The sequence below is a fragment of the Leuresthes tenuis genome, unplaced genomic scaffold (assembly GCF_036924035.1).
Source record: "Leuresthes tenuis unplaced genomic scaffold, fLeuTen1.0.hap1 SCAF_4, whole genome shotgun sequence".
Taxonomy (NCBI): Eukaryota; Metazoa; Chordata; class Actinopteri; order Atheriniformes; family Atherinopsidae; genus Leuresthes; species Leuresthes tenuis.
This window is the reverse complement of record NW_027325358.1, coordinates 26,492,395-26,515,796: the sequence shown is the minus strand read 5'-3', so window position 1 is coordinate 26,515,796 and position 23,402 is coordinate 26,492,395. Positions and strand designations below refer to the sequence as shown.

Sequence of the window (23,402 nt, the reverse complement as noted above, 5' to 3'; positions counted from 1 at the left end):
GAGTGAAGCTGAAATGCAGCACCACCGCAGAGCTGGCAAAACACCAGTTTAGAAGCCAACTTCCAGCTCAGAGAATCAGATTTATGCTCAGTGGAGTGAGGGGTCAAGTTAACCATCTCATTCTATGATTGTTTTGGTCTATATGTGCAAGCGCTTGAGTTACTGGGCTGGGTGGTTAATAAATTACCTTTGTCCGTGATGTGACAAACTCAAAACATAGATTAATTTCTGCTTTACTTTAACTAAACAAATTATAGTGTTTCCTCAAAAAGAGGCTGATGCCTTTATTTACTTCAACAGTTTAGGGTATCTGGCCTAGAGGCAGGCCTTTTTTTCCATATTCTCATTGTTATTGGTACGCTCTGTCATATTTTTTCTTTGCCTAATGCCTTATTTAAATGCCATAAAGCAATCACATAAAATAAAAACATAACATATAATCTGGAGCGGTGCATGTGTCGTTTCCAGATGCCAGTGACTGAAAACGAGTGTGCAAAACACTGCTGTTAATTTTTTTCCCCTTTAGAACTGGCTTAGAATACTTTGAAAAAATTGAACTTTTGTGGTGGCTCGTGAAAGGAGACCGTGTCTATAAGTTGAACAATTTAAGTTGCTAACAGGCAAACAAACTATTACATACTTTTACAATTAAAATCCCCTTTAAATAAATTTTGGATAGAGAACGTACCTGTTGTTAGTTGGGCTTTTATTATGCATCCAAAGTGATCCTTTCCACGCTGATCCAGAGTTGTTTAACATAAAGCAAAGAAATCTATCTATCTATCTATCTATCTATCTATCTATCTATCTATCTATCTATCTATCTATCTATCTATCTATCTATCTATCTATCTATCTATCTATCTATCTATCTATCTATCTATCTATCTATCTATCTATCTATCTATCTATCTATCTATCTATCTATATATATAGAAAGATATATATATAGAAAGATACATTTATCTCTATACAAATACATATATCTATATATATATTATTAAATACTATAATGAAAAGAAAATAACAATAATATTTTTTAAATAATATTTTTCTAGTTTTTCAACATTTTTCCATCCATTAATACAACCAGTTTAACTTGCCCTTCACCTACTTCATATCGTTCATATTGACTGAAATTTAACTGTAAATACAACTGATATCCACATCACTTTGGCTGCACATGAATAATTTAAGGGGCTTAAACTTGAGAGCATGTCTTCGAGAATCTATAATGAGTGTGAGCTACTCTGGAAAATATTAGCAACTGCGTTTGATTTATATTTATATCATCATATTCCTGATGTTCTTGCATTATTATCGGTCACGATAGCTGAGTTTCAAGCATAGATCTGATTTCTTTTCGGAGCCCAAAGACAACATGTGCCATAAAATTGATGCATATGCATGCACACTCTCTTCTCACACTGATGTTCTTTTTCTCTTTGAAATGTTCAACATAATGTGGCCTTCTTGCCCCCATGAATTTATGCACTCATTTAGTTTCATAGTTTCATAAAGAGATCATATTTGTATTAAACACATTGTAGGGAGTCCAGGTAACTTTAAATTCATCTTGTCAGACTTTCCTTCTCCATTATGTCCATGTTGATTCTGTATTTTTAATCCAAACTTTAAAATCCATTTTCTTTAAGCTCATCTCTTCACATTCAGCCCCACTCTCTGCTGCCTCCTTCAAGAAAAATGCTTGAGTTTTGGCAAAAGGCAGCTCTAGCTGTTGGCGTCACAGTCCATTTGTGACCCACTGTGGACCAAGCCCAGAATATGGGTAAAGAAAACACTGACTGCTACAGCAGCAAATTAGTTTTTCCTTCGCTCTAAGGTACACAGTGAGGGGTTAAAAAAAGAGAGCAGGATGTTAAGGAATTCAGGTTAAAGTTTAAGAGTGTGCTGTTCCGAAGATGGATGCGAGCTGATGACAATAAATGTGTCACAGAAGTAGGAGCTGGCTTTCAGTGGCTTCCTGCTCTCTCCCTCCTTTGAATAGGAGGCTGTGCTCTGCGTGGTGGCAAGAACTCAAAATTCCACACATACACACTCATCCAAAGGGACACACGTAGAACTCTTCAGCTGTGCTTCTCTTATCATCCTGCTGTCTGCGTAAAGTCTTATTTTAAGTCCAGACACAGTAAAGACATGCACTAAGTGCCAAGATGATTAGAGACCCTAACTTCTAATTCATCTTGGCTAAGAGTTTTTGGACACTATGACAGGTTCACGGTTTGTGAGGGCATACTTTTTCTCACGGCATTCTTGCAGTGAACAATTCAATTTTCTGTCAGCTGTAATTGTAGATTCTTAGTACAGTTTTTCCCATATCAGCTTTATAGTGAAATCATTTCTGGATTTAGTTACTGGTTCCATGTGAGTTCAGATGGCAAGTATTCATCATGTGCTCTTCAGAGAAATGTATCATTCAAAAGAAGAGGAATTTCAGTGGATTTAGTAACTATACTAACTAGCATACATATTTGTGCTTGCAGTTATCAGGGCTGTTCAGACAGTTTTGTTTTTTGTTGCAACCTGGTCTTGAGTCAGACCTGCCTTCTTACAGTGCTAAATGTTAGTAACTGGCAGGTTGTGAAAGAGGTCAGGCAGCCAAGTAGTGGAACTTAAATTCATTGTGAGGTTCAGCAAGAGAGACAGACACGAAGTGATGAGAGGAATGGGGAGCAGGAGGAGAGAAGTGTTTGGATAAGATTTATTTCTTATACATTCCATCTCTCCTCCCCTCCACTCCCCTTTGTCACTACATCAACTTATATTTCCTCTCCTCTCCCCTGTTTGACTGCTCAACTGAAGGTATTTTCATGACTTATAAACTTTATGGAGACACTTGTCAGAGTGCCTCTCACTAATGACATCTGCAGCAGGGAATGCCTCAATTTCCCCAGAGGAGAGAGGAAGCAAGAGGAAGAGAAGAGTCGTGGTGTAGCTCGGAGGAGAGGTAGTTTTGTGATGGGAACTTGACAAGAATAGTCAAAGTTTTTCTTCCAGCTTTTCTTGGTCACATTTTTGAAAAATAACCTTAATTAAGTTCCTATCAAGTGTGTATCTGTGATCATGGTTTTTGTTTCTGTTTGGTCCACTGTAGAGGTCCAATGCCAGAGAATACATTATTTCCTTGGGGTGATATACTGCTATTAATGATAAATGTGATATTGAATAGTTCCATGTCAATAATGTGTTGGCAACAATAATTGTGTAGCAGTCAGATATTGTGACAGCCCTTTTTTTTCAGCCTTTAGAAATGATTGACACTCGGAAGCTTTAAGCAGTTTGGTGTCATAAAATGGTGTAAAAATATCACAATCAGTCATTCAGTGTTGTCACTGTATAGTTTTTGCTTTTTAAGCCTCATCTAGCTAACTGACTAAGACGCTACATTGATCTTAACCTTAACTTAAAGTGCATAAGTATATTATATGAAATGTATCTATAAAGATAGATTTGAAATCTGTATGTCTGTGGTGTGACTGCTGGGATAGGCTCCAGCCCACCCGCTACCCGATTAACGGATTGACGGTATAGAAAATGGATGGATGGATGTCTGTGGTGTTATTCATATGCATTCACCATGCAAGCATGCAGGCAACATGTACAAAAGATCATGGGGAAAACATGGTTTGGCATAAGATACAAATAGAGATGATTTATTTGAATTTAGGAAAATATACATGAATCAACATAAATACATATAAGTTCAAAATAAACATGTCTGGTGTTAGCAGGCTGCTGACTGCTGTTAGCAGCTATGAAGTCTGGGAAAGGGATTACCAATAGCTGACATCCAATGTTAAAAAATATATAACATTAACATCAGAGTCCGTGAAAACCCCTGCATGATTCTCACAAAGTGTAATGTGACAGAGTTGGAGAGATTCTGGGCTAAAATTTACTTACACAGTATATATCCATAGCTTCTTGGAAAAGAACACAAAAAGTGATTTTAGAAAATCAATGTCAGTGAGTCAGTAGCTGTTTATTCTCATGTGATCAACAGATCGATTTAGAGATAGACAGATAGATAGATACAAATGACTGAATTTTTCAGTATTCTAAATATTTTAAGAACCTCCTGTGCATGTTGGCATAAATCAAACACATTTTTAAGCAACTATAAATCCAGCACTCTACAACTCCTTAAAGTAATCACATGAAATATCTGGAGCCACTACTGTTGTGGTGTTTGTTTTAATTAGTGTTCAAGACAGGGTCAATAATGAACTTTACAAGCGATTTTCTATATCTAGAAAACCACTTGTGGTGATAATTCCCTGAAAGTTTTTAACCGTTTGTTAGAAAGAAATCCAAAAGAGCCTTTTTATCTTATCCCTAATCCAATTCATCTGTTTATCCTCGAGGCTGAGTCAATACATCATGGGAACACTTACCACAGAAAGGTAGTGAACGCCCACTTGCCTTGGAGCTCTTCTTCACAAACTGTAGGTGTAAAATATGTTTGGAAAAGAAAAAAAAAAGGAGGAGGAGAGGAGCAACTGTAAGTACTGACAAAGATGTACCAAGTATTCCATCCTCATGTCTCAGAATCCCAGGGAAAGAAATGCCCTTTTGTCTAAAGGCCCAGACTAACTCATCTAATCTTCTAAACACTGTTTATTTTCTCAGCTCACAGCTGCCAGTCAGCGTTAGCAAACTGCGTTCTGTTTTAATACCTTGGATTCAAAATCTTTTAGCTAACTTTGTTGGAGCAGAGTGATGGCCTTAATTGCAGAGGCGGAGGGATTAGCGGGAACCACAGTTATGGAGGAGCAGCATGAGTTAGCCTTGTGTGAGCCCTGCCTCATTGTCTCACTCTGACAGCACCAGCCCGTCCCTGTCAGCCTCAGGGCCAGCAACGCACAAGACAATCTGCCAGGAGTTATGTGAACCCAAAACATTATGGATCTGCGAATCCCATAGAAACCAAACTCACAAAGTAAACAGACTGGAGGTGATGTTTGACAAGAGAAGGGAGAGTCCTTGTTTTGGAGAGATTTGGAGATCTGCCTCACCTGTTTCAGATGCATATCCTTTCTGCCAAAGCCCGAATAGAGATTGTGGATGTGTGATGCTTGTAGCAGAGGAGACAGAGGAAGGTAATGGCTGGATGTAATACAACAGAGAGCAGACTTGTCTTTGACAGCGAAGTGGCAAGGAGGTTGCAAACCATTGCACAGCTGATTTACAGCTAAAGCTTGAAGAGGAACAAAGACTTAAATAGTTCACATTGTGATTGTCAGATCTGACACTAATGGCAGAAAGAAACTTAAGGCACTTATTTTGGTCGCCCATCTTTAGATCCAAAAAGAAACTTTGCTCCATCAGTCAAACACAATACATTTATACACAGTTCCCACTTGAGGCCCTTCCCTAAAAACTCAACAGCTCTTTTACAGTAAAGTGAGCACAGAGATTTTTGGGTCTTCCTGATGCAGGAAATGTAAATCCAGTTAGTTCCAATTATCTTCACGCTCAGGAAAAATCTTTTTGCAGCGTGCCACAACATCCGTTCACACATGAGGCTCCTGAATATGGAGGTGATATGGCTCTGCCAACACTGTCAGCTCAGGTTCCTTAAAGACTGAAGTGTCAAGGAAACATACAGGAAAGCATTCGCAGCTCAAACTCTCGGGGAAACAGTTGAGATTATTATCACACAGCAGACGGTTGTTTGGACTCAGTTTGTGTTGATGCTGCTCTTAGTATCGCGTCACTCCTAAAACTGTCAGTCCCTCCGCCTATTAAGACAGCTGCTCTTAGTGGGTATTGTTCAGTGGGGAGCTATGGAGACCTGACAGGCCAAAGAATCTTTATTCATCCTAAAGGGCCTTTCAGTGCTATAGTGCTGAATAGGACCTGCCAATGTCATCCTCCACCCATGGCATTTTTATGGCATAGCTGACATACACACAACGCACTCTCGTCAGCCGCTCCGTGGCTCAGGCCAGGCCCCCTTTATTCTCGCACTGTATGTCAGCTGGTGTTTTTCCATAAACATGAACCGAAGGAGATATTTTCCAGGCAGCCACTTTATCTTGGAATTACTCACACAAACAGTCACACGGAGATACACACGTTAACGGCGATGGACGCATAAATAGAGACAGACTCGGGAAGAGAATCTACCTCGTGCAAGCGTCCACGCTCTCGCTCACACATGCACACACACTTTCTTGCTCTACACTCACCACTCAGACAAAAGACCCTTGATTACTCAGCAAATGGATGCACCACTGATCACAGGGCAGCCCTTTTACAAACTGGTCTATTATGCAGTCTCAGCGTGGGGTGGAAGTGTTGCAGGGGCCTGAGGCAATGTGGCTTTGGAGAGCTGAAAGTGTGTGTGTGTGTGTGTGTGAGAGACAGAGAGAGAGGGAGAGTGTGTGCACACACATCCAGGCTGAGAAGTGCTCCCATGCTGCGCTGCCTAACGAGAGGGCAGGTCAGCCATTAAATGGGCACTAATGCGGGAAATTGGAGGCCATTAGGCCTTTCTTTGTTGTTGTGGCTCTGTGTGGTTAGTTAGACTCTTGAAAAAGGAAAGGCCTTATTAGCCCCCACATGCAGACGTAGAGTGAATATATGGGCCATTTAGCTCAACATGAAGCGGGCTGCTCTGCTGCTGGAGGCTGCTCCAAAGTGAAAAGCTCCATGTACACACGTGCAATGTACTGCTTTCTGATCATATTGGTTGAGTTTAAAGACAGAAAAATTGCACTTTGATACAGCAAACCTAATTCCCCCAAAAAAGAAAATATTTTCAGTGTCAGTGACCAGCTAGTATTCAGAAAATACAAACAAATTTGATGCTCAAAAAAATTGAGATAGACACATGTTTACCATTGTTTTACTCTTTTTAATCATTTGTGAACTAAGGATATTGATGACTGGAGGAATCCGTTCATTCTGCTTTCAGCTGCTCAACAGTCCGTGATCCTCTTCTTGATTTTCTTACAGTCAGAGACAGAACTGGACTGCTGGCAGGCCAGTCAAGCACACCCACTCTGTGTCTATGAAGCCATGCTGTTGTAAGATGTGCAGAATTAGGTTTTACGTTGTCCAATTGAAATAGCCACTTACTTCCCAGAAAAATTTCATCTTGATGGTAGCTTTTGTTTCTTAAAAATTCCAATACATCACTCTGTATCACTGGCAGCTTCACACACAAGCATAATACCCATGCCATGAACACTGAAGCTCTCTTAATCTGTCACATACTCTGGCTTTTGCACCTTTTCCTGATGACAGCCTGGATGGTCTTTCTCATCTTTGGCGCGCAGAGCCATAGGTCAGTGTTTGTCACCAGTTAATCTGATGACTTTGGAATCTTCCAGAAGGCTGTAATGAAACATTCTTTGCCTCTCTCCTATTTTTTTTAATTATTTATTCATTTTACTGTGTTGTGTCTTAATTTGATATATTATAAATACAATGAAGTTGGTCAGTGAAGACAGCGAAAATCATTTCTTTGAACTTGTGTCTGTTAAACAGAATTTCAAACAGATTACAGATTTATGTTTTTATTGTAGAAAATGTTATAACTTTGAAAATTAAGTTTCTATTTGTTTTAGTTCAAATGTATCCGAGTATGCTGCTTTTGTATGTCAGTGCTTTTCAATAAAACCCCTATGAAGTTGAAGAAAATGAATAACAGCGCAAGAAAGAAAAAAATCTGTAAAAACCTATTTAAAGATAGTAATACATTTTAAAATTCACTTCTAATTTGTATGATGTGCCACTGCAAATCAAAGAAATCTTAAATTGCATAGAGCAGGAATTGCTTTACAGTACAAGATCAATTGTGTCAATATAGTCAGTTGAATGACATGAAAATAAATAAGTCTGATTGCTGCTCACTTATAAATTAAATTAAAGTTCTTCAGTTTTTTTAAATTTATTTTTCATTTGTAAAACAAAATTTCAGTTTCCTTGTTATTTGATATACTGATAGAATCTCTTCACACCATTTTTTTGTGTGCTGATTGGTGCTCAGGGGAGGTTCGGATGAGGACCCTTCTCTGCAGGTATTTAATATAAATCCACAGCTTAACATTAACCTTCACTCTCAAGCTAAAAGCTTCATGAGGGATCCCTGCCTGCACTGCAGCGAGGCAGTTCTCACAGCTCTTTAGTTGCGTCAGCTGGGTAATCAAGCTACATTTTATCACCCACTGACAGAACATGCACTGTAGGCTCTACCCGCTTGCTCTGGGAATTGCAAATTTTGCCCGAATTTGAGAAAACATCAGAATGTTGAATTATGAAATAAAGAAGGGAGAAATAAATGAGCAACTGGACTCACTAAAAAGAGGGGGGGTCTGATGAGTGAGAGTTAGTAATGAGTGACAGCAAATGGAATGCATCCACTGGAAATCAGTCCTGGCTGCATATTTAATCTGCCTTTCATAATCCTGCTGGACTGATGAATATTCTGTAAGACTTGATCTCAATTAGCCAAGTCTCCTCAAGTCAGGCCTCCAAGCAGCAGCAGATTAATCTCTGTCCTTCTCCTCTTTCCCTCATTTTTTCCCCTCTTTCTCTCCTGGGATCTATAGATTCTCCCACTCGTTTTCACCTTTGGTACAAAGATGAGGAGTTTGATTAGAAAATAGCGAAAACATGGCTTTCTTATGGGGTGCTGGAAATCCAGTTTGTGAACAAGGCCAGAGGGCTCCCAGGGTGCTGAAGTGCTGTGGCTAATTGGCTGTAATAAAGGAATTACATTAGCCTGATATAATCTCTGCAGTGGGCGCCCCACTCTTCCCACTCGCCCCAGCTCTTTCACCCCAGAGTTTTAAGGCATTCCCAGGGTGCCTCTCACTACACAGACAGATCCACACACCCAAAACCCTCAATTCACCCACATACTTCACACATCCATCACATTGCCAGTATTCCTCTTATTTAAAAGCTTTATGAGGAATTTATTTTTATGGTTATTGCCGACAGCAAGCTGTGGCCATGTTTGGCAGCATTTTAGGATGAGGATCTGATTACATGAAGAATTTACAGTTATAAGGGATTTTCTTTTTTATGTGGCAACATTTCAAATGATAACTATCATATATCTAATGCAATTATAAAATCTGAAAAGACCTTCCTGCACAGTGCATCTGTCATCTCGACTCAATAAATATCAGCAGTTTGCAGTTTTTCCTTCCTTTGTCATGTTAGTGAATCAACAAACACAATATGATGGAGAGTATTTCCCTCATTTATAAGAGGCTAAATAAACAGTAGCTGCAGAGCCTGGAGACAGGATACAATTTCAATAATTGCAGCAATTAAGAAAGATTTGTAAAGTGATATGTATCTCAGGGTAAAATTAAATACATTTTGATTCCAGAATGAACACGTCAAATAAATCATATTAAATCGTTGTTTTGGTTTTCCATTATTATGAAGGGATTATTATTGTATTTTTTTTCTCCTAAGAGAAGTGAAATTGTTCTAATGTTTTGGAAGAAACAGTGGTTGTCAGAGATGGCTCATCGTGACTTTCCAACACAGGGCGCTGTCAGACTAACCTGTCAACGTGTCTTTTAATTACTCCTGAGAAAATATCAACAAGGAAATAATTTTGGCCACAGGATGATTGTGTGGGTTGTCTGCACTGGAGAATACATACATTATGGGATAATTTGCAGCATTGTTTCTTTTTTCTTTTTAATCACAATGTGTCTTCTTCTTTCATCTCTCAGGAATTATCTTCTGGCAGCTTTCTGTTTGTAGTCAGTTGATTATCACTTTTAACTCTTTTGCCACTTTTAACCTTTAAACCTTTCCAACATTTAATTGAGTAATTCCTTCTGATGGAAATCCAAATTTCATCTTTACAATTTAGAGAGGAATTTTGTACTTTTTTTTTTGTAAATTTCCAATAGCTGTTAGTTACAGTATTTCACAAATATAGATTTTTCTTACAGAAATATATAATGAATTTATAAAATATGATGCATTTTTACGGATTAAACTACTCAATTATATATATATATATATAGATAGATGTATTTGTATAGAGATAAATGTATCTAAATATATCTATCTATCTATCTATCTATCTATCTATCTATCTATCTATCTATCTATCTATCTATCTATCTATCTATCTATCTATCTATCTATCGATAGATATGAATGTTCCAATGAGATTGAAGTCTTTCCTTCCAAGCTTTTTATTCTGCAGGGCAAGAGTTCAGGTCTAACCGAGGTCAAGTTTTCATTTTATATAAATGTCATAGTGCATTTTAATATTGTGTGTGAAACACTTTAAAGGTGCTTTTTAATTACGTAAACCTTGACCTGAAACATTATCAGCCTCAAAAAGTGTGATGGGCCAAAGACACTCAATATTTATCACTTCTCACTGAGGGAGGTTTAGAAGTTAATCTGATTATTTTTCTGGCCAACTATGGGATTAAAAGTAAACTGTTCATATGGGGACTCCCTTTGGTGTTTGTTTGAAAGCGGGGCTCAGAATAACAGGGCCCCGGTAAAATCTTGCCTGTGACTGACCTCCTGCTCACAGGCATTGGTTTTGGGTTGCTGTCCTGTTTGGGTGAGCAGGGCAGGTGACGGCAGCAGGGAGGCTCACATCCTCTGAAAGCTCTGGAAATATGACTCTTCTGTTTGAACATGGGACCTCCGCACACCTTTCAATAGACTGAAAGCGAAATTTTGCGTGCGAGGAATCATTTGTCTTTATATTTGTGGTTACAGCAGCTACAACCAATCCAGCCTGTAGATTTTGAGCGAAAGTGGCAGAGATCACTTGCTTGAGTGTCTCTTTACAACAAATTAAGCCTCCGACCAACATCGCTCAATTACCAGGCTTATCGTAAGTACGATGAGCTTAACCTCAACCTCCAGCCCTGCAGCTGAATTTTCTCTCTAATTAGGTTGCCTCTGCTCTGCTACAGACTGAGGTCAGTTGATGGAGGCTGGGAAACACTTAAAGAAACTAATTAGCCAACTTTCCAAAACACAGTCAGACACTGTGAGGAGGCCCGTGTTTCTGAGGATGTGCAGGAAGCGGCAACAACCCATAAACAAATAAGTTTCCTGTTGAATGCTGCAGCTTGAGATTTGAAAAAAAAAATCCCTGCAAGATTTAAACGGAGCTTTTTGTTATCTGAAATAGTTCCAGCTAGTTAGTTACCTTCATTTTGAAGGTGTCACTTCCCACCTCGTACAGATTCCCTGGGGGCAGTAACAGTCAATCAGAGACTCTCTGTGCAGACTGATGCAGTTGAATTGATTGAAAGCAGAACAAGCGAAGCAAAGAACATCTTTGAAGACGCTGATGATAAAAAAAAAACAATTCTTATCATCTACAAAGCTACTGAAACTGAATAACATCACATTTACAAAACATAATGTGCATGTCTGTGCAGCAATGGCAGTGTTTGACATTTGCCATCCGGAAGCAATTTCTGAAGTGTTTATTGTGAACTTGTTTTATTGCCTTTTAGAACATCCATGCTCATGAATTATAATTAAAGAGGACATATAAAAAATAATCACCCTTTTTGTGCTTGGAAGCATGGATTTATGCATCTGGAGTCACAACCAACTCAAAAATCCTGAAATAACACAATCCTGGCTATCTCTTCAGCAGTTATATTTTGCACTTAACTTCAGAAAGAAGTTAGTCTATAATGAGATATATCAAGCAGTACTTTGTCGAACATATTATATTCCAACTATGGAATCTGACTTTTAATTGGCATTCTTTCAATTTTTTTTCTCAGTTGTTGGAAATTTGGATTTTTCCATTTGTCATTGAATGGAACATCATTCCACTAATACACAAACAATTATTGATTAAACTTTTAATTCAGTTCAGCTCTGTTGTGCACCAGTTCACAGCATCTATCTCATCTTAAGGCACTTCGAAACACTAAATAAAGAAGTTTGTTATAAATTCAATTACTGTCCAATTCAATTGAATTCATTATGATTGTATTCATATATTACCAGTTCATAAAAAATAGCCCTGTTAAGGAAGCCAAAGGATTACATCAAATCTTCACCTTCACTCCACTTTGCCCATATAAGCAAAAGTTATATTAGTGTCTACACGCCTCTAAATGCCGAACGGAGTGACATATCACTTCATGGTTAAACACTGAACGTCGTTTAAATTGTAAACCAACATAGCTGTTGCACAATTTTTCATTAGATCGGGCCGTGAATGCTCTTCTCTGTTTTTACATTTAAGTTTTTAGCCTTTCAGGGGTTGCAGGAATGCATCCCTAGGTTGAGGAATCCCATCCTCGTTTTTTATATGAAGAAGTTTTGCTTTTCCATGAATTTTTTTTTTTTTCCAATAGAAACCCATAGAAGGAAACAGTCTGTGCTATAGGAATGATTGAACAACTGTAACAATCTTTTTAGCGTCTCTCCTTTTCAATTTCTTTTTTTGTCAAAGCTGAGAGATATTCTACAGGCTTTGTTTGTGAACAAGCTTTCATCACTTCCTGTGTCACTGAGTTTAGATAAAGTGATTCTCACTTGTCGCCATCATGAGACATAATATGTTGAAAGACAATGTGAACTTCAGTTTCACACCTTCAGAACTAGCTTATGTGCTGTTTCTACTATAACCAACATGCCCTCCAGGGAGGGACTCCAGTGCAGCAGCACTCGCCGTTCAAACAGGGTGTGAAACTATCTTTGTAGTGTAACAGAGACATGTGTGCAGGTCTCAGGGCTGTGCACTTATCTTCCACCCACCTTACACCTCTCTACAATGATCCCTGTTACCTGCAGGCATGCTCAAAGATAGCTTTCACCAACTGCGACCTAAAGCGTGAGTCTCTGAAAAGACTGAGCCTGCCCCATGGCTTTCCCAGGATGGATTGATAGTCAGCAGAGACTCAAATCACTTGAGGGCTGTCTAAACAGGGAATAATTTAACCCATTGTGATATCATAGGCGCTTCCGTGGCAAGAATGAGAGGCAATATTGTCACAAAATATCTATGAGTAAAAGGAAGTTTTATGCACTTTTATCCCTCAGCCCCTCTGAGGTCGTATGCATCGGGGCACAGTATCAGGTTGAGGCTATCATTTGGCTTGAGGGGGTTTCCAGTGGAGCCAGGAAGCACCGGTGTCTGAAATGCTGAACAATATGAGTCACCTCCTAGCTTAAGACAACAATAAAACATCAGATTTGTCACAAAGATAGTTGTAAATCCAGGCAGGTGAGACCACAGAAGGCAGGAGTTATGATATCAGTTTAATTTTAGGTTTATTCATAGCAGAGTGTTATGATCGTGTCCTCTCAAGGCATAAAAAAAAAATCTTGTTTATAGATTTGTAAATATTGCATACACATACAAATATTGCAAGTTTTACATACATTTGTCTAAGCCAGAGAGGAACGACAAGCAGAGTAGCACCATTAATTAAACTCCCGCTATCCTACAAGAAAGACAGTCAGGTCAAGTCACTACTGACAAGACACAGAGCTTCTGTGTGTGTGTTGACTGTATGTACATTTTAGATATTGTAATTAGCTCCTTGGAGTGGAAATAAGGAGTCTCAGGGGTTAAAAACAGGCACACATATTCAGAAAAGAAAAAAACAGTCAGAAATGTACAGAAAGTAAACACATGCACTATCACAGTTTGAAGCATGCTGAGGGAGCCCTCAGACTTCTTCCATTATGATGATAGAGTTGTGTGAAGAGGTGGAGCTGAAAAACAAGGGAGGATGAACCAACCAGGGAACAGCAGCAGTAAGACCCAGATAACCCTATTTATAAGTAAACTCATAGCACACAGTGTGTAACCACACATAGTAGAGCCACAAACTGTATCAGAAGTTCTGCTGTTAATAATGCATGAATGTGTCTGTGGTGCTAGTGGCAGGGGGATCGGTGTCTTGGACGGCTGGCCCTAATGAAGTTAGGCACGTCTGCTGCTCTCCGCTGCCAAAAAGTCATGAATAAACATCAGCCGGCTAATTAAACTCAGCTCTGGCAACTGTACTCACCAGTAAACAAGTGGAAGAGAGGCATCTCGCACACGCTCACAGGGATTTGAAGGGAATGTAGGAATGGTAGGACCAGGCCTTCGCTTTCTGTTTAGTACAGTCTGTACTCTGGAGAGCAGGAGAGGACTTTGAGGAAAGGAAAAAAAAAGAGGGAGGAGAGAGGTAAAGAAAGAGTTAAGAAGAAGATAAAGCCTTTGACCTCAATTTCAGAGATAATTAAACTCATTAGCGTTTCCTCGGAATCTGCTCTATCATGGCTCTGAAGACATATTTCAGTCATGTAAATGCAAACAAAACATTGGGAAAACAACAGTTTTTAATAACTAAGGTCTAATTTCTGATGTACTAGGAAATGTTCATCAAAACTGTAACACGAGAGGCAACCCTAAAAGACATAGTTCTCCATTTTTCTAATCAATCTTTTTTTTTTATTATTCATTTATGCTTTTTTAACTGCTCTAGATCCCATCTTTTCTGCATCTCATTATGCCATACATCACAAACCTGCTGGGCTGCATTATTATTGCCATAGGTTTTGTCTGAACAGTAGTAGGTATCACACACTACATCCTGTGGCTCCTCTGCAGGCTAAATTCAAGCATAAATAAATATCAATAATGATTCATTCCACAATAGAAATGTTTTAAATATAACCAAAGCTGAATCTTAAGTTATTTTAACACACAAACACCAAAGACTGAGTAGAGATTTAGGTCTGGACTTAGACTACACAGCAGGAGATCCTTTATGTGAGAGGCGTCCTCACAAATGGAAATCAATAGAGGTGCAAAGGGTGTGCTGTGGAATTGTAATGTCATGTTCAAAGCATGTCAAGGATGGCAAAATAAGCTCCTAACTTATCCAATGAGTGTTTTGTGTTCATATCAATACCTTGTGGAAATATTTGGAAGTATCTGCATTACAAGCCAGCAAAAAACTTGCTCACCTTGAATTCTCCTGAGTATTTTCTGCTTTTTTTAAAAAAAGGATATTTTCTAGACTGAATACAAGATAGTAGACTGTATAAAGTCCACACACAGGCTGCAGTCTTATATGTACATTTATTTTGTGTCTTTTGTTTGGGGAAATAACTAATCAAGTGTGCACGTTGCCTCCACTGACATCAATGAGAAATCAATTAATTTCTATGAATTTTCACACCTGTTAGCTTTTAAAACTCATTTGTCTGTAGGTAAGATTTTTTACTTAAGGGTTAAAGCAGGTGACTGTGTTTTGGGGTGATTTTCAAGAATCAATTAGAGCTCAACTCTCCTATTGAAGCCGCTCCAAAGCAAGAACATTTTGGCCATAAGTGATTAAACTGTAACAATACAATCCCGATTTCAAAAGAAGCTGTCACACTGTGTGGAATGTTCAAAAAGATAATTCAATGATTCATAAACCAAGATTTTATTCACAAAATAACATAGAAAACACCTCAAATACTGAAAGTAAAGATTTTAAAGTTTCATGAAAAAAAAACCCAGAAAAATTGAGTTTGATGGCAGCAACATGTCTCAAAAAGGTTTTGTAAGGTCCATGACATTCCGTTTTCTTTTAACATCAGTCCATAAACATCTGGGAATTAAGGAGACCTTTGGGAAAGGGTCCTGGATCAGTCCTTTTTCTTATTTTTCTTCTTTGCACGCTGGAGCTTTAACCTGTGTTTGTGGATGGTATGGTGAACTGCGTTCACAGGCAGTGATTTCTGGAAGTGTTCCTGAGCCCGTGCACTGATTTCCATGACATAGTCACAGTTGCGGTCCTACCTTGTTGTGCGCCCTTTCTCCATGGTTTGTAGATGCAGTTTTCTACAGATGCACCATTGCCATCTTTTCTTCTGAGAGACTCTGCCTCTCTGAGGTGCTGTTTTATACCCAATCATGTCACTGATTTGTTTTGAAAAAACCTAATTAGCTGCAGCATATTTCTCCAGCTGTTTCTTTTTAGTATCGCCTCATTTTCCAGTCTTTTGCTGCCCCTGTCCTAATTATTTTGTGACAAGTTGCTGCCATCAAATTCAAATTTTTCAATGCTCTCCTGTGAACAAAACATTTCTGGTTTATTTTACATTCTACATACAGGGTCCCATTCAAGAAAAACAACAGTTAAAAATGATTCTCCTCTTTTTGCTTTCAATAGGAGTAAATAAAGTGATGAAGAAAAAAATAATCGCTGATTCTCAAAATAAAATGATTTCAGGATTTCGTTTAAGAAAAAAAAAAGCTGGTCTGAAGGGAGCCTTACCAACCCTTAGCAAAAAAAAAAAACAGTTTTACTGACAAGTCCTGTTTGAAATCTATTAATTTCAGTGCAAACTCAAAACAAATTTGCAAAACCGCTTATAACATGTATGCGCCCTGCTGTGTTTCCTCAACAGCCTGCAACTGTAACCTTCATGCCAGACGGTGCCGTTTCAACATGGAGCTCTACAAACTGTCGGGGAGAAAGAGTGGAGGAGTCTGCCTCAACTGTCGGCACAATACAGCGGGCCGTCACTGCCATTACTGCAAGGAGGGCTACTACAGAGACCTGTCAAAACCCATCTCACACAGGAAAGCCTGCAAAGGTACAGAGCTCGCTCTTGTCCATTTCAGTGAGCAGTGTATGCTCTCATAGAAATCAGGCCAGTAACACAACTGCTTTTCAAAATGTTACAAAAGTACTTGTAATTGCTGGATATTTAAGACAATGCAGAATGATAAATATTCCAATCTAAAATGAAATAGTTTGGAAAATTAGTGGAAGTTTTTTTGGGAGGGGGGTTACATTCCTGAGCCATTCTCACCCTCACCCCCCTCTGTCAGCAGAGATGAGTTTGGGGTCTTCTGGGATTGTGGAGGTCGGGGTGTTTTGGGCGGGGTCAGGCTGGGTGTTCCCTTCTTGGCACTGAGTTGTTTGGCTTAGTTTGAGGTGGGGTGAGGGGATGACAGGACAAGCAAAACAAACAGAGCTAAGCTGCGAAGTGATCCCCGGTGCGGGTCAAAGACGAATGAGATCCCGGGTAGATCGGTGGAAGGGCTGGAAGACGGAGAGAGAAGAAAAGGGGGGAAACAAAGAAAGAGTCAGGATTGGAAGGGTGGCAAGAGCATGAAAGATGGGATGGAGGAATAATGGGGAGGAGGAGGAAGAGAGGAACACACCCCTACGCAGGTGTGCTCACTACTCACCGCTCGATGAATCGCCTGCTATCAGCCCTCACCGTAGCTAATAAGGGTCAAAGAAAAAGAGGTGGTGGAGGAGGAAGAGGTAAGGGTGACTGAAAAGAGGGAGAGAATGTTTTCTCACCTCTCTTAGAGCTGCAGGGAATGATAACAGGAGTCCAATCCCTGTGCAAACAAGCAAAGAGACACCACAGAACAGCTCTGTACAGACAGAACACAGAAAAACACGCATACCTGTTTGAGGATTTCTGAACAGTCACCTCTAAAGGCAGTCTATGAAGAAATATTAGCTGCCTGTTGACAGGTTGAGCCTGACTTTTCTTTTATCATTCAGCAGGAAGTAAATAAATAAACTGACCCATCAGTCAGTTTGACAGACATCGTGCCTTAAAACATCTATAAAACAAGATGAAGAATGTGGTGTTTGTTTAGATGACAGAATAGTTTGTCAGGATGTGTTTTATTCAGCTGTACTCATCACTAATCCAACTCATGCCTCTGATGGAAATTATCTGTCCTCCCTGTCAATGTTTAGTTTTTGATTTTCATCTTTTTCCTTTGCAAAAAAACTGCATTTTTCCATGCTGACATGCTTCATGCCTCTGTGACGAGAACATTTATCAAACTAAAGAAAGAGAACAGCACACGTGTTGCACTCAAACTCTCTAAATTCCTCACATACAGTAACCATATCGAGCACACTTTTTTCTCTGCATGAATCTGATTTGATAACACATCTCTGGACAGATTCCCCCCCCCCAGTCACAAACAAGCCATTTTCCCAAAGTGACTTTAACACCTTCCATGGCTTTGGGCCCATTCTCCTGGTGGCCAGGAATGCAAACACACATTCATCATGACGAGACGTTGTGTAGTGTTAACCCCCATTCTCTGCTGTGCAGGCGTGCTTGTTGTAGAGATTTAACCTCTTTTTTTTTTTTTACATCCCTTCTCATGTGCCTAAGGCTTGATTCTTTCAGCATCTCATCAGTAACATTTGTAGGGGTTTATTCCTCAAATTTGAAATTCTTTGTGGTCTTGCTGTGCATTTCATCAAGCACCTAAGTAATAATAAATCTATGAACATATGATAAATCTTTAAGATATCCAGCTCACTAAAAATACAATAATCTAGCAAAATCCTGGCATATTTCACTTTGTATCATATTCATTTAGATTTTAATGAAATTTGTATCAGCTGCACTGGTGAGTTTCTCATTCTTTTTAAAGCCACAGAAATGAGAAGCCATACAGGGAAACAGGCAACATTTCTATATGAAAAAGAAAGAAAGTGTACAGTGCTCATTTATGGCTTTGTTTTATTTCCAAGTCTGAAGCTGACAGACCAAATTAACACCACGGAACAAGAATGGAAACCTCAGTTCGTGTTACAATGAAAATGCTTTAACCACATCTGCCTAAAAAAAAACCTGACATGGAAATGTGCTCTCACTCGACTCTGTTGACTGAGTTGATGTTAGGAGAATTTGGATGAATGACTCATGACGTGAAGTCAAAACAGCAAGTCAAAAGCTGTGAAAAATGCACCTGGTATGAACCTCTGGCATCTGGAGTAAAGTGATGTATACTACGTGATTTTTTATCCGAGGGGCTGCCTTTGTGTATCCTTTTAAGTTTTTGATAACTACAGCGACTCAGGTGCCTTATTTTTAGAAATGCAGTAAAACTTAAACCTGTGTTTGTTCATTCGTATCAACCTTTGTAGGCAGACACAAATCCAAAGAAAGGATTTTTAATGTCTTCACTGTCAAACTTCTTTATATCTATACAACATAAACAGAACTTTATGCCGCAACATACCAAAGAAAAAAATTGTTGGAAGAGAGACAAAGAAAGACAAAAGTTAATAAAATAAACAAGTAACATCATTCTGGAAGAATTTACAATCATCAGATTAATTGATGACAGGCACGGGTGCCAGGATTGGGTATAAAAGGAGCATCCGCCAACTGATTAGCCTTTTTCAGGAAGGATGGTTTGTGCCAAATTTGGTCAGAGAATCATCAATTAGCTGAAAAAAATTCAGTGAATCTGTGGAATTATCAGTGTGTAAAGGCCAATTAATGAAACCACTGTTAAATGCACCTGACCTTCAAGTCTTCAGCCAACACTGCATAAGAAACTGTCATGCCTCTGTGACTATTGACTCAGGAGTACGTTGGAAAGGCATTTTCACTCAACACAGTCTGCTGCTACATTTAGAAATGTAACCTGAAACTGTATCACACAAGAAGTAAGCCAGATATTAACTCTGTGCAGAAACACCAGAAGCACAAGCTCATCTAGGATGGACAGAAAGACAGTGGACGCGTGTTCTGTGGTCAGATGAGTCAGCTGGCCAGGTTTCAGCTGAGATGAGAAAAAACATCCAGGTTGTTATCACTGAAAGGTGCAAAAGCTCACCTTTGGGATGGTAAGGGGGTGCCTGCATATGTGTGTGAAGATGCCATTGATCCAGAGTGGTATGTTAAAATTTTGGAGAGACATACGCTACATCAAGGTGACATCTATTCCCAGGATTCCAGATCTGTCTCCTGTTGAAAATATCTGAAGCCTCATGAAGAGGAGAGTCAGACAATGATGACCACGGACTGTAAGATTTACGTTTTTTTTTTTTACTGGAACTGGATCTGGGGGTTTGCATATATGATGGGATTTGCATTTATGGTGGAAGTAATGTGAACATTTTCCTTATTTCTAAAGCTGAAACATTTAAACAGAGGAGGCAATCAATACTAATTTTGATGACTACTTTTTTTTCTCTAATGGCATTCTTTGCTCTCAGTCTCTCAAGGATTCACAGCCACTGAAAAGATTACAAAAACATTTAGTAAACAAAAAAAATCTTATCAGTTGCTGTTTATTGTGATAAACATTATTGTCAAATGCTAACTGAACATCAGCACCACCATGAACCATCTCAGTGCCATACACTTAGTTCATGACAAGTACAGCACCGTTAAATCAGCTTCTTGTAGAATCTCAACATAATTCTCTGATTTGACCTGGAATGTTGTTTTTTGTGCTCAGATAAAGATAGTCCCCGTAGGTTCGTACCTGGAGTGTGGTTCATACACTCATTACGTCAGAGTTCCCATCCCAGTAATAGTTAAATCATCTCACCCAGACTGGAGATTTATTTCTCCTCGACTCCTGCACGTTCACTGCGTCCTCTCACCGAAGGCAAGTATAAACAGATTTCATCATTGTTTAAAAAATTGTCGGCTCACCCAAACGGTTTTGTTCAATTTAATCCGTGAAATTTGCCAGAGTGTATGCACCTCCCACCTCTCTCAGCTCTGTGTAATTATAAGAAAACACTGTCCAAGTTCTACTGAGGTATTCAGTTACATCAAAATAGACTTATAATAAAGGATCTGTGGTAATTACCCCAAGCTGACAAATGATACGGAGCATGGACGGCTTCCTTTGCCAGTTAAAACATTTTTTGCAAACTATATCTGGAAAGTTACTGATGAAGAATTTAAAGATGTGTGTCACTGTGTTACATGGTCTCTTTGCTTATGAACAAAGTTACCACACACTGCTTTTTCCCTGCGTCAGGCACCTTTATGTGCTGACAAAGTCCTGCGCTGCCAAATTCTCCCAGTTTAACCACACCATAACTCAAGATAACTCAATGAAACCCAAACCGCAGAACTAATTTCTGTCCGCCCCTCAAGCAGCGTGGGCGCTGCACCTAAGTGACAGCAATTAAGAGGTTTGGTTATTTATTGAACTCAGAAAGAGCGAGCCCTTTGCCGTGCTGCGTTTTGGAAGCCAGTGAGGGCTGCAGGAGCGCGGGCATGTCGAGGAGCACAACAGTTTGCTTTTATATGTGTAACCCAATCCCTCTCAGAAAGCAGCTCATTTCCATCGGAGGCCATTACGAGCAAAAGAGAGCAGAGGCTTATCCGCTGCAGAGTGAGCCCAGCCCGGTGGCTACATTTACACGCCAAAAGTTATAACTTCACCCGTCATTGAGTAAGAGTATAAACCCGTAGCACTTTTCAGTCAGCTCTTGTTTGTATCTTTGACTGTTTGGCACCTCTGACTTAAACATACCGGGGGTATTTGACACAGAAATAACAAAGTTTGGGTGAAAAAGATGATTATCGGATTTGAAATCACCAAGAGATACCCCACCTTGTGTGGTCTTTGAACACCTCTGGCTTATAATCGAGGTCACACCTGTCCTTCAACACTAACAAGCCGATGGAAAGTGTAATCAGCTGTTTGTTTCTCTGGTACTGATTCAAAAGTCAGCCTTATCTTGATTTTAAAAGTTAAAAAGTTGGGGATTTTCCCAAGAATCTCTGTGGATATGTCGACTACGGTCCTGGCAATTAGGAGTCTACATCAAACAATGAGCCCTAGTCTTGATTAGTCCTTCTCAGAGGACTGTCCAAAGTTAATAACATCTACATGTAGCTTGATCAGGTTGGCGTTGGTTCTGTGACTCATGGACTGAATTCAAATTTTCGCAGCCTTCAAATTCAAACACCAACAGTCATTTAATTATAACGTTCAGTCAGATGATGAGGAACATACTTTGCATACAGATGACAATTAGGGTTTGATTGAGAGATGGTCTGTTTCAATAGCATACTGTAACCCTCCTCCCCTCTCCTCAGCACGTCTTTGATTGATGTAGATACTTTTTTATTTTCGATGAACACAATAATGTTATTTTACTTGGCATTTGAAAACTATTGTCTCTCATAACTTCACTTTCAGCTTTTAATTTTCAGTGGGAGTGTGTGTGCTGTGCTGTATCGACATGTTTTCAATTAAGAGAACACACGTAACGTGTTGTGCCTCGTAAACATTACTAACAAGAAAAGCTCTTGTCCAATATTTCAAGCTCTCTCAGTGGCCAACAAGAATCTTGTAGCTCATCATTCTTATCAAAAGAAAACACTATCCGTTTGGCAAATGTGTCATTTCAAGAGCTGTTTATGTATAGTACAGTAACACAGATCCTTTTTTTTTCCATGCAACCCAAAGATACTTGAGCGGGAACAGAAATCTAATTATAATAGAACACAGACTTGGGTAGATTGGCTGCACTCCAGGGCCAACAAATTATTCTTACTGGCACAGACCAAAAGAAGGAGCGGAGTTCAGACTTCAAACACCAGTTTTATGGTAAACGATAGGCAGAGTTCAAAATTCTCACATTGTGCAATCTCATACCCGACTGCCTGCCCTTGGAAACATTTTCATCTCCCTCTCCTCCCTATCATCTTTCTATTAAATGACAGCATTTTTCATGCTTTTATATGCAACTCCTGACAGCAAGAGCTTTTTTAGTTGGAAATGCACAATGGGTAACACAGATTTGTGTCAGGTTCCACTGTGGGCACAAACCAGCTTCTTATCATAATCATCCCACAGTTTTTCTTGCTGGAAGTGTTGAGACAGAGAGGGCCTCTTGCTCTCTGGTCCCCGTATATCTCCCTGAGCCATCTGGAGTAGCCATGAAGCACAGCACAGAGCCACTTAACCGTTTAAGTGGACACCTCTCACACCTCTGGAGTGAGTCAGTCCTTAAGTCAACAGGTGTGTCATCCAGCCAGAGAGTCAACCAATTTGTCATCCAACAGGACAGCAAGTCAGTTAGGTTCTGAGTCAATGAGGGGGACCGAATGTGAAGAAAGAGGAGGAAGAGGAGTGTTCCCCACCTGTATACCATGTGCGCTGCACCTTGATTTACTGGCAGGCTGGAGGCTGTGCTCCACAGTTGAAGGCACATGCTCTTAAAAACATAATCTGAGTTCTCTGAAGCTTTAACCACAAACTCCCTCCCCCTCCGTGCCTCAAACTCCTCTGACATCCACCTAAATTTACAGGTTGAAGACGTGCTCAACCTCCTCCACGCTGTTTAGTGGGCATCCTGAGAGGATGACTGTGGCTTGGTGTGTGTGTGCTGTTCCTTTAACTAAATGCAAAGAAAGCAGTGACAGATTGGTTTTATGTAAGTACTAGTAGGCACACACTCTTAGGGAGGCTTTCTGAGTCTGATAAGAACAGCACAAACACACACACACACACAGCGAGGGCTGATAAGCGCAGCAACAGAAGCTGAAACACAGGAAACAGGCAATAGAGATAAAAAAAGAAAGAGTTTGATAGAGAGGAGGTGGACTGTTGGAACAGTCAGTTCAACAAATCTTCATCAGGAGGATGGAGTTAG

The 23,402-nt window shown here is 39.6% G+C and overlaps 1 protein-coding gene across 2 annotated transcripts in view; it reads left to right on the top strand.

Annotated features, from left to right (window-relative positions):
- The window catches only part of ntn1a (netrin 1a), a 64,371-nt gene that overhangs the window by 23,648 nt on the left and 17,321 nt on the right, over positions 1–23,402 (top strand). For both annotated transcript variants that reach the window (XM_072383459.1, XM_072383458.1), the window contains exon 2: positions 16,402–16,590. In XM_072383459.1, the coding sequence (XP_072239560.1) occupies positions 16,402–16,590 (189 nt within the window). The remainder of the gene's footprint in view (positions 1–16,401; positions 16,591–23,402) is intronic.